This window comes from Ambystoma mexicanum, chromosome 13 (genome assembly GCF_040938575.1).
Source record: "Ambystoma mexicanum isolate Mex_15411 chromosome 13, UKY_AmexF1_1, whole genome shotgun sequence".
Lineage (NCBI taxonomy): Eukaryota > Metazoa > Chordata > Amphibia > Caudata > Ambystomatidae > Ambystoma > Ambystoma mexicanum.
The window spans coordinates 177,085,287-177,097,495 of record NC_090938.1 but is presented as its reverse complement, the minus strand read 5'-3'; the positions used below and the strand labels follow the sequence as shown (position 1 = coordinate 177,097,495).

At 46.2% G+C, this 12,209-nt stretch overlaps 1 protein-coding gene across 1 annotated transcript in view; it reads left to right on the top strand.

Moving 5' to 3' along the window:
• Positions 1–12,209, top strand: part of LOC138520104 (uncharacterized) — a 251,860-nt gene that overhangs the window by 133,254 nt on the left and 106,397 nt on the right. Inside the window, exons 9-11 of the mRNA XM_069632614.1 lie at positions 960–990; positions 2,445–2,496; positions 4,546–4,576. Of these exons, the coding sequence (XP_069488715.1) occupies positions 960–990; positions 2,445–2,496; positions 4,546–4,576 (114 nt within the window). The remainder of the gene's footprint in view (positions 1–959; positions 991–2,444; positions 2,497–4,545; positions 4,577–12,209) is intronic.

Sequence of the window (12,209 nt, the reverse complement as noted above, 5' to 3'; positions counted from 1 at the left end):
AATTAGGGAGTAGTCCACACTTGCATAAGATGGCCTTGTGTAGTGTAGTTACTTAGAGCCAAAGGTTGCAGACACCTGTTGGAGAGGATTATCTGGGCGGTAAAACATGTGAGCTTAGATTTGTACTTCATGAAAGGTCTAGTTCAGAGGTCTTCAACCTTTGGGTCTCCAGATGTTTTGTGCTACAGCTTTTATCAGCCGCCCTTCGCAGCATACTCAATGGTAAGGGATCATGGGGTTTGTAATGCAAAACATCTGGAGAGCTGCAGGTTGCAAATCCCTGGTAGTTGTATTTGGTCTTTACGGCAACAGTACATCTGCACAGAAGGCTTTGTGTGGGATGGTGAGGTGTATAGAAACATGAGGGTCGGGTGGATTTCAAGCCAGTTCTACTGAAAGCATCTTACAAGCACGGGCTAGGTCGGCTCTTCTTGGATTGGACGCATTCTGTTTGCAGGTGTGGGTTCCATTTCTTCTCTGATCCCTCAAGAGGCACACAGCTGTAGTCTAGTTTTGGTCCAGCTAGTCCATAGGTGAGTGGATGGAGTCTAGGCATGAGGGTTTGCAGGCACTTATGATGGCATGTGTTTGAGTAGTTAGCCATAGTATTGAGCAAATATTATGATTTCGTGTATGTGTTTTATTTCTCAGACTTCTGTTAGTCCAAAAGCTTGTTTTATCTTTGGCGGAGAATCGGTGTTGGTGAATGGCGATGGGCTGGTTTTGGAGGAGGAATGTTGCAACTGGATTTCAGAGCTCACTGTGTGAACTATATTCTGCTGCTGATGTTTGGACCCAAAAGAACTGTAGATTTCAATCGAAGCACAGCATATATGAAAATGCACGTGCATGACGTAGATGGATCCTGTTATCCCTCCATGGCAACGCCTGTCTGGATGCTGAGAGAATTTCTGTTTTTCTTCCAGGAAAGTAATTGAAGAATTGTTCTTTTCTCACAGGTGAGCGGCCAATCAACAACGAAGTTCCAATGTAAGTAATTATCTTCCCAGATTGTGACACTGTGCCTTTAATAGGTGGCTGGAACCCACATGTGACTCGGCCAATTCACACTTTGTGACTGGTTGTTGTCCAGCCAATGCTGCGGTGGGGTCAATCCACATGAGATGCGGGTGTATGTAAATTACCGTGTGAGCACAATGAGTGAGGGTTTGGCATACATAGGTGATGTGGTCGTTCCAAGGAGGAGATTGCCACAGCAAATTTATGGTGGCTTGGCCGCACAATATTACCACATTGCGTGCTATACCGTGAAGAGTGTTGTATTCCTATGTACTGTATTCCATGACCTTTAATGAAGTACTGTAAAAAATATTCTGCACGAAATGAAAGAGGACAACTACCACAAAAAAAGTTTTAAATATGAAAGGTGTATTACTTGATCATCTCTGGGATTTAATGATTCTAAAAAATGAATAACCAGTGTCTGGAGGCTAATGTCCTTCATGGCAGCACAGTCTTCCTCCCATTGCCTCTTTATATGCTCAAAGCCTACCCAGGGGGGTACAACGGTGCCATGGTGGGACCTTGGCAAGAGAGAACTGTGGAAAGCACCCCATCTCCCCTTCAGACCTATGCCCACCGATTCCAACCAAGGCCACTCCCCAAAGAGTGCGGGCACTAAACGGGGGTGCTCTTTCCCTGCTGGCTTTATTACTTTGGATTCTGCTACCTGTGTAATTGGAAAGGCTGCAGCACTGTGGAGAATGTGCCCCTTTAAGTCTATGGGATAGTCTTCATTACCTATTATTATTATTATTATTATTATTATTATTATTATTATTATTATTATTATTATTATTATTATTATTATTATTTTATTAATTGAGCCAGGACCAAGCTTCGGGAAGCAAGAGAGCGCCTTACAAGTTATAAGGGGATGTACACAGGGAGGGAAGCTGGTTGCAATGGCGCAATTCAAGGGAACAGGGAGCTAACACCGGGGGGTGCGGGGGAAGGAGGGGAGCAGATTGCCCTCCCTCATGTGAGGATGCAAATGCTTTCCCAATCTTCTCTACATGTGCATCAGTCGCATTCCATAACCAAAAAGCAACGCCACTCAGTACTCCTTGTAAAAAGAGATCCACAGACGAGGGATGCAGTGCCCCAGAGGCGTTGCTGGGGGACTGAGGGGACTATAGCCCCGATTCTTTTGGTTGTAGCCCCGGATAGAAGCTCACTGGATGCAACCAAAAGGCTAGCTAGCCCCAAGGTCCCGACAGTCCCGACATTAGCATAGCCCCAGATCTTTTCCAGACCTAGCAACACCCCTGCGGTGCCTAAAGTTGACACTGCGATGGTAAGCTTCAGGAACCTGCGGACCCTCACAGAAATGGCATCGAGATGTTGCATTTTTAATTGGAGATTTGGTGAAGACCCAGGAATCTGGAATTGGCCACAAATGCTCTTGATGTTTTTTCTTTCAGTATCACGGCTAAGGACCTTGCCATCTACCTGCTGAATGAAAAGAGGCGAATGGTAAGCCGGGATTTAGTTCACACGGTGTTGATATTAAAACAGGTATGCTTTTTCATGTGAAATCTTAACTAGGTCTTATTTTCCTTTAAAATGGTACACGCATAGCTCAAGGTATTGCAAAATGGATCATATAAGATATCCAAATATCCCAAAAATGCAAAGAACTGTAAAGAAGCTATTCAGTCTGTGAAAAGTCTCTCATTCTAGCTCAGATGGGACTCACTCAAGACTCCTAACGTCACTCTAGAAGAAAGTCCAAGCTGTGCACTGCTGGCCAAAGTTCCTGCTCCAAAGCAGGACCCACCTATTGGGTAGGGGAGATGAAGGTTCCTCAATACCTTATGTCTCCCTGTAACTCTCCACTTTGGGTACAAAGGTTTCCGACAGCTCCATGAATGGGTGATGATCCTTATTGCAAGGCAAGGTGGGATGTGGCATCTAGGTGGCGTATCTGGCACACATTGAGATAGTATTAGAATGGCCTTTGCCCTTCTGAATTCTGCAATAGCTTCCATTTTCCAGTCATTCTTCTGTCAGCCTTGGGGTTTGTTCTGATTGTCCATTGTTACCATGAAGGACATCACCCTGCATTAAGTGACCTGTTCCAAACATGTGTATGATCTTTTACCATTTCTGCTGTCCACCGTATTCTGCTGGGTGAGTGTAACATCTGGAGAGGTGGCACCTCTGTTTCAAAAGCAATTCTCTGTGGACAGCCTGGAATCAGTGTATGTATCTCTGACTGATTCAGACAATGAGACCTAAGTCAAAAATGGTAGCCTATATAGGACAAGGAATGGCCCTGGCCCTTTACCCTGGACCAAGGGTGTGGGGCCTTTGTCACTATAGATGTTTTGGACTGCAAGCTGAACAACTCAAGCACGCATAACCAATGGTAAGAGATCATGGGAGTTGGAGTCCAAAACACATGTGGAGCTGCAGGTTGCACATCCATGCGCTGGACAGACCAATAAGGCATCCTTTTGAATCTGACTTTCCCTATAAGACCTGTCAGACAAAGACCCCTCGCCAATACTGTCTCCAAAGAGAGAAAAGGAACATCTCAGGCTCCTACCTAGATGCAAGAAGGGGCGTTCATGCCAACCAGTTTTCTCACTCACTCAATTGCTCACATACTCACTCATCCACCAACTTGCACACTCACTCACCCTTTCACATACTTACTCGCCTGCTCATTCACCAAACAGCTCACACACTCACTCACTCACTCACACACACACAAACTCACCACCTCACTCACACTCAAACACACACTCAATCAAAGATGCCCCCGATTGTTGGACAGATCAGAAAGAGCAGGTCTGTTTAGGAGCTTTTCTTTCATCATCGCTGATGGAGATATTGGGTAGGTGTGGTTCAACTGTACTAGAAAGAACATTTTCCTCCTTAATGACTTAAGACAGATAGAGTAAAATCCTGAAGACTAAGTAAGATGCATACATTTGGCAAAGAGAGGTGTAAGGTGTAGAAAGGTGGACTCTGCTGCCCAGTGCGCGCAATAAAGGGACTGATGCAAGATCAGGGCAGACACATTTGGCCAGCAAATGGGTCCTGACATAGATCCCAGTCTTGTTACTATTTTAGGGCCTTTGGACCATGGCTTGAGCATGCATGGTTAGGCGCATGAGTGGAGCAATGATTTCTGGCCCCAGGGTGAGTAACATTTGTGGCCTACATGCTGGAAATGGGGATAGATATGTTGCTTGATTGGCCAATCTGGTGTCCTGCTGGTGTGGCCGCAGGCAGCTGCCTCATTTGGCCTTGCCAATGTGTTCCCTACGTATTGAAGCGATCCAGTCCTAAACACCTGCCCTGTATAGTCATACGCATTTGACAGAAGTCAAAGTCTCAGCACCCCAGACCACCTGAAGTGCCACGAATGTACGAGACATCAACACAATGAGCATTGAATGTTCCACAGCTATTGTGTATGGTACCCTCCTGTCTCACACTCCCCACTACTGTTATCCAGTGGCAAGGTACAGTCGAAGGGTTTACGTAACAAATGTCTTTTCTGTTGCATTTCAGAATTCACTCACAAAATATTGGGATCATAAAAGTAAGTAATTACATTTTTTTGCATTGAATTTACTCCAACTGTTCGGCTAAGTCAGCAAGGTTTAGGGGCCGATACACAGTACACATAATTCACCAAAAACAATATTATTGAGATAAAGAGGTACAAAACAAAAACTGAGAATAAGTCCATTATAAATGAATGAAGTAAAAGGGACTCAAATGTGATACTTAGTCAGAATACGAAAATAGAGAAAAACAGAAAGAAAAATACTTCTAGCAGGGACAATTTGGGCTAGCGCTGGGCTGGGTTTTGGTGGGCCGTCCGCCATTTTGAAAGTCTACCTTGCCGGATGAACACAGGTAAGAGCAAAACAAGGGATAAGCTAGGCTGCAGGAGGGGAATGGAGGGGCCCTGTGAACTCCTCAATTCAAAAGGTGATCATGGATTTTAGAAGCAAATGTTCTATATTTGGCTTGAAATTCCCTTTCTTTATCAAAATCAAATAGTATTTCTTTTTATTTTTGTATTTCTTTAAAATGACTTTACTTGTACTGTTTATGATATTTTCGTACTTATGACTAATTTTTAGCTCCTCTTCATTATATGTCATTTGTTGGGGTTGACAGCTCAATTCTTCACAGAACCTTGTTGCCACTCTATTATTCTCACTCATGTCTTTTATTGGCCCATGTCTGCATTCAATGATGAAAAAGCTATCCATGCAGTGAGTGCACTTGTAATGGAGAAGTTGTAATCAAGACAATGCAATAGGTAAAATATTGTTGTGCAGAATATACAAACAAAACGCTAAAAATTATAATAATGCAACAGAGAAAATGAGCGGTTCATTATCTGTCTTTCTAACATTTCTCAATGTTATAATGTTTCTTTAAAGGCTATAACCATTTTACTATTGTTAATCACCTTAGCCGCAAAGTCTTGCGAGGGCACATGTTTGCCCTACCCAAAGCTACTCATTGTTACTGCCACTGTTGGGGTTGAAAACAAGTATTTGGCCTGCTGGAATTCTAACTTCGACCCGAACCTGGATCATTGCAGCAGGTTCCTGCTGCTGCTATAGTGTCCTGCTGTCCATCGCCAGACAGGAGGGCACCCCTTCCAGGTCATCTGAATGGTACTTCCCCCCAGAGTCACTGTCGCCAGGTTGGGATGCAAATCCATGAAAACAATGCTGCTAATTCCTAAATCAGTGCCTGTTGGGGTGAATGTGCAGGCAGCAGACGAAACTGGAGATGGCAGAAGAGACACCCAGGCAAAGGGGGACGACAGTAAAAGACACCAAGAGCCAGGTGCAGCATATAACCAGAAACAGAGAAACAGACAACGAGAGACGTCAATAAACAGACAAAGCAATAACCAGAGGCAGAAAGATGGAGGATTAGAGAAACACACACAAACACAGAGATAAACAGAAGGCTGTCTATCTCTATATAGATGCATAGATGGATGGATAGATGTTGGTGAGCAGGTGCAAGTGGATCTAGTTCACCTGGCATAAGCCCCGCCCACCTGTCAATTACCTTAAACTGTTGGCACCTTCCTATTTTCCCACCCTTTCCCCGTACTTAAGGAGCCCTCCAGGCTCTTTTCTTTGTAGTTGGTGAGCAGGTGCAAGTGGATCTAGGTCACCTGGCTTAAGCCCCACCCACCTGCTTAGCCCTGCCTCTTCCTTTCTGCTCATAACTCTTAGATCAAGGGCATCTCTTACCCGGGTAGCTGAAGTGACGGGCAGTCAAAGAAAAGGGAAATTCCTGTTTGGACCTGTTTGGACCGGCAGGACCCAGGGCCTGAACCCCTGCTCGGACTGTTGTCTAGTATGCATGCACCGACATGTGTTTTCTTCCACTGTCCCCACAGACCATCCCCACCACCACCAGGCAATGCCAACCCTCCTCTAAGGCATTGACTCTGCAATGCTATAACCTCACCCACATCAGCCTAAACCATATCAACACCCGCTCACCATCCACAACACAGAAGTTGATGCTCGCCCGCGTCCACTCAGTTATCACCAATGCAGCAGACATTGCCAACCTCATCTCTACACATGACCTTGATGCCATTGTCATCACTGAGACCTGGCTGACATCCTTCTCAACCCAGATCCTAGACGCCCTTGTCCCCGACAGCTACAACATCCAACACAGAGCCCGCCGAATAAGACAGGAGAGGTCTTGCAGACAGACACAAGACCTTGTGGCCCTGCACCAGACTTGACATTGACAACTATGGCTCCTTAAAAGTCCTCTCCTGCCACTTCCTGCTCTCCTCCCGATGGACACAGTCACCTTCCATTTCATCAACAGACCACCCAAACCCAACATCACCTTCATCAAAGACTTCACCTAAGTCCCTAACAGACCCAAACAACATATTCCTAGGTAACTTCAACCTCCCAGGTAATAAGGCCACCAAACAGATGAAGGAAGCTCTCGTCAGCCTTCTCGACACCCTCCGCCTCACAAAACACATGAAAGTCCAAACACACAAGCAAGGTAACATCCTCGACCTAATCATCATTACACTGTCTTCCCTCCACTACAGCTCTCCTCTCCCGCTTGACTGGTTCTATCTGTTCCTGGCAACATCCTGCACACCACCTCAGTCAAGCACTCCCAGCAGAAACCCAGCAGATAAACGTTCAGGTCCTTCAAGAACTTCCCAGTGGAAGCCCTCACAGAAGAACTCGCCAGCCTACACCTTACATGGACCGAACACCCCCAACCAAACTGTAACTCACTACTGGAAGCACTCAATACCACTATCTCAGCCTCCATCGACCAACACACATCTCTGAAAAAAACGCATGCAAACCAAAACCGTCAACACCCTGGTACACGCAAGAACTCAACCTCAGAAAAAGGGTCATCAGGAAACAAGAGAAAACCTGGCGCCGCTACAGCACTGCTTAGGACATGGCGCTCATCAAGGAACTCCGAGCAACCCGCCGACAACTAATCAACACAGCCAAGGCCTCCTACTACCGGAATGCCATAGTAGAAGCCTACAACAAAAGCAGAGCCCTCTTCAAAGTGGGCAAGCAGTGCATCAACCCGCTAATCAACCATGCCATACCACACTCCATCGAAAAATCCACTGCCATCAACTCCTTCTTCATCGACAAAATCAACAAGATTCGCCAGCACATAGATGCCAGGTCTACATCCACAGACCCACCTCATGTCCCTCCTCACGAAATCGTCACACCCTGGACAACTTTCAAGACACTCTCAACAGACGACCTGATCGAAACCCTGGCCGCCCTCAAAGCCACATTGTATACAGATGACATACTCCCAGCATCATCCTTAATACCCTCCCTGCACAAGCTCTCCTTCCCTACCTGGAGATCATCAACAGCTCTCTAACTCAAGGCACCTTCCTATCAACCCTAAAAATGGGATAAATCATCCCTCTAGTAAAGAAACCCACTCTTGATCCTGACAACCTAGGTAACTATCGCCCCATCACCCATCTTCCCTTCCTAGGTAAGATCATCGAGAAAGAGATAGCACAACTGCAGCAACACATGAACACCAACAATCTCCTCCAAACCTACCAATCCGGATTCAGACCCAGATGCAGCATGGAGACAGCAACCATACAGGTAGTCGATGACGCCCTGAGCATCCTTGATGATGACCACTTCTGCCTCCTGGTTGTACTCGACCTCTCGGCCGCTTTCGACACAGTACCCGCCAGGCGCTTACAGACACCTTCATCAGCGCATGGGGATCAGCAACCTTGTCCTACTCTGGTTCAAGTCCTACCTCGCCAACTGCAAGCAGTTTGTTCAGATGGCCTCCTCTAGATCACCAATGCTACCCGTCACCTGTGGAGTCCCGCAGGGTTCCATCCTCTCCCCAGTGAACTTCAATCCTACATGGAGCCACTGGGGGCCATACTAGCCACACACAACATCCACATCCAGCAATATACCAATGACACACAGCTATACCTCAAGATCAAATGCAGCAAAGACATCCATAGGCTAAAAACCTGCCTCTCACTGATCCAGTCTTGTATGTCCAGTGTGTACTTGAAGCTCAACCCCCACCAAGGCCAAATTCCTACACCTCACAACAACGCTGAACACCCAGACAAACAGACCTGGCTGTCAACCATGAACTCTGAGTGCTTCACACCCTAGCTCACATCCTGCACCAAGTCCCTTGGGTTCCACATCGAAAAACAACTCTCCTTCAAGACACACATAGCTAAGAAAACTCAGACAGCTTGGTATCAGCTCTGCCTCAAGCAAAAAGGCAAGCCCTTCCTCCCTCCGGACAGCTTTATGTCCAGGTTCAAGCACTGGTCCTATCCCACCTGGATGGGGCTAATGCACTCCTTGAATGCCTCCCGTCATCCTCCCTTCTGCCCCTGTGAAGTGTCCTACACGCGGCCACATGCCTCATCAAGGGTCTACACACCTCAGCCCTCATCGATGTTCACTGGCTTCCATTGCACTCACGAATCCCCTTCAAGTCTTGCTGCATCAACTATAAGGCAGTCACCCAGCTACCTCTCTGAGAAACTCAGCATCTCCAGCGGACAGCACATCACCAGAAGCCAGGACACATGAAGACTTGAAATCCGATGCTGCAAAAAGGAAAGGACCAGAAAACAAGCCTTCTCTGCCTACACCTCAAGAATATTCCCCATCAGCATCAGACTCGCCCCACGCTGCTACAATTCAGAAAATAACTCAAGGAGCCCTTTTCAACAAGTCTCGCCTCCTCAACACCTAGACATCATGTCACCATTCGCGTCACCTGACTCACTAGACGATGTCTGCCCCTCTCCTCCCTGCCACCTGTTACAGCTGTCCTCCCTCCTCTGTATCCCTCTGTATCCTACCCCCGCTGGATATCTCTTTGGCTGCTACCACCAAACAGCGCTCTGTTATGCATCTGTAACGTTGTACACCTCTGTAAAGCGCTCTGTTATATATCTGTCTGGGTGTATTCCTCTGTAAAGTGCTCCATTGCTTCTCGAAGCCAGGTCTGCACTCAATAAATACCATAATACTGATAATAATAATAAGATATTCAATAGACATAGACAAATAATTAATTAATATTTTATAACACGCTTACTAGTCCCTAAACACAGAATCTGAGTTATCTTGCTTCCAAGCCACATGTGTTGACCCTGAGCTATACGCCCCAGCCTAAATAGATTGTTTTTATTATTATAATTGTTTTTTTTATAAAGCACTTAATACCAAAGATGTTTCTAAGCGTGGACTCGGGATTCAAACCTGTGTTGCTCTGCGTCGTCTTACTTCCAAGATGAGCATGTTGCCACTGTGCTATTCTACCCATGCCAAAAATAGATTTAGATTAATAGATAGTGTAAGGGTGTGGAAGGAGGAGACCGGCACACAGGAGGCATGTTTTTGGCTTTAGACCTTTAATGGTAGTAAAATAAAAGACAAAACCCTGTCCGACCCTAATTCTAAGAGGGGTTTCCCTGCCTCAAATAATACTAAGGAGTGTGTCAGGATGCCAGTCTAAAGCAAAGAGTCCATCGTCCTATGTCCAAAACCTATTTCCGACCCTTGCACTGTATACACAACTAAAGAAAAGCATAGGTCTACTTGATTCAGAATAATGGTTTCTCTCTTCGGGCTGACAGCCGAAGGTTCACTACTGGGCGATTCAAAATGAAGTGTTATTCTTAAGGTTTGCAAATGAAAAGTCGCAAAAAAGGTTCCTTGTATTGAGGTTTCTATAAGGCACATAGAACAAAGAGTCTTGTATTTTCACAATGCAAGAGAAGGACCCCCCTCCTCTTGATTCCTTTTGCAATGTCCTCAAACACTAGGGGATGCGTCTCCTTTCCCCATGTGTTTTCCACGATGCTCAATGTGTTCACAGTCTACCTGGTTTACTATCTTGCCAGACATTGTGACTATGACAAAGGTTTTGTGTGTAGTTCATTATTGGGTGTGGATCCCAATTCCTTCTTGGCTCTTCCTTATTCCTAACAATGTATACCTGGTTAACTATCCTGCCAGGTAATCTTGTCAGGTTCGAGACCCCTGTGGTCTTGGCTTCCTTCTCTTTTGGGTCCCAGACCACTTTGGTTTCTTGCTTTTGGGTCGCAGACCCCTTAGAATTCTTTCTCTTGGTTCCCAGACCCCTTTGCTTTCTTGCTCTCGGGGTCCCAGACCTCTTTGGTTTCTTGCCCTTGGGTCGCAGACCATTTTGGCTTTTTTCCCTCGGGTCCCAGACCCCTTTGCTTTCTTGCTCTTCTGATATGGGTAGCCCTGGTCTTTCATGCTCCCAGGGACTGACATGAAGAAGATGGCTCTGGATGACATTCCTTATTGGTTGCGGGTGCTTGACCTGTGTCCCACTGCATTATGGTCATATGGGGTTCCGAGCAAGCCCCCCGGTTTCCCAACTCTTCTCTGGTTGCTCACCATTCTCTGCTGACTCACCCCCGTTTGGCGACTTGCTCCTGCATTCGAGTTCTGCTGTGGCTCAGCAGCAGCTTCCTGCTTTCGGGGGTCGCATCCCAGGTGGACCACGCTCACCAGCTCTCTCGATCAGCTTGCGCTTCGTCTTCCAGACATGGCCCGCCATGGTGGAGCTCTCCGGAGCGTCTCTGCTGATGGGTAAGCTTCCCATCCTTGGTTGCTTAGCTTGGTTCTTGACCGCTGGTTCTGCATCTCGCAGTTCGTCCAGGAAGGATCTCTAACTGATTTTGAATTTCCCTCTTCTTTTTCACTCGTGTCTTGGCCATTAGGAAGTGCACAAAGACTGGACTGCTCAGTACGATTCACAGAGGTGTTGTCTATGCTTCCGCGCATCCTCCTCATCTCAGTACTGATCTTGAGGACTCCTATTGAGTCAGTTGGACTCTTCTTCATCTCAGTACTGACCTTGAGGACACCTAGTGAGTCAGCTGGACTCTTCCTTGTCTCAGTACTGATCTTGGGGACTCCTAGTGAGTCGTTGGATTCTTCCTCATTCCAGTACTACCTATCTTACTGGTTTTAAGGAAATGGACAGTAACACTAGGGATGGTTTCGTAGGGGTTTAGAGAGGAAGGCTGGTTAGGGTTATGTGGGCTATGGGGATACAATGTTCTCCCCGGATTATCACTACCCCAATAGGGGGCTTCCCTTCCCATGAGATCCACCCACTGAGTACCACCCCCAGAGGGACTATTGGGTAGTGGCCTCACCTCCTTGGGCTCATGGAAAGTGGCTCCCCCAAGTGGAAAAGTGACCACGTACAGGGATTCATCACAATAGATAGATAGATAGATAGATAGATAGATAGATAGATAGATAGATAGATAGATAGATAGATAGATAGATAGATAGATAGATAGAACCAGATACAGATATGTCAAGATTAAGACAGGAAGAGGCCAATAGATTAAAAAAAAAAACAATAGGTGAACTAGTTCTGTATCTCTCATATAGACGTCACAGGCTTGTGGCCTATCAAGCGTTTAAATGGTGGATTAATGAAAGACTGCGATTCCGTGTTCAATGAGTAATACAAGCCTGCGTGGTTTCGAGCCATTCGTGAGAAATTCCTGAGTGACTCTGGACATTACAAGGGATTTCTTTTTTGTGAGTCACCAACACGTCCAAACATCTAATATTTATAAATGTATGCTATACCAAGAGGAT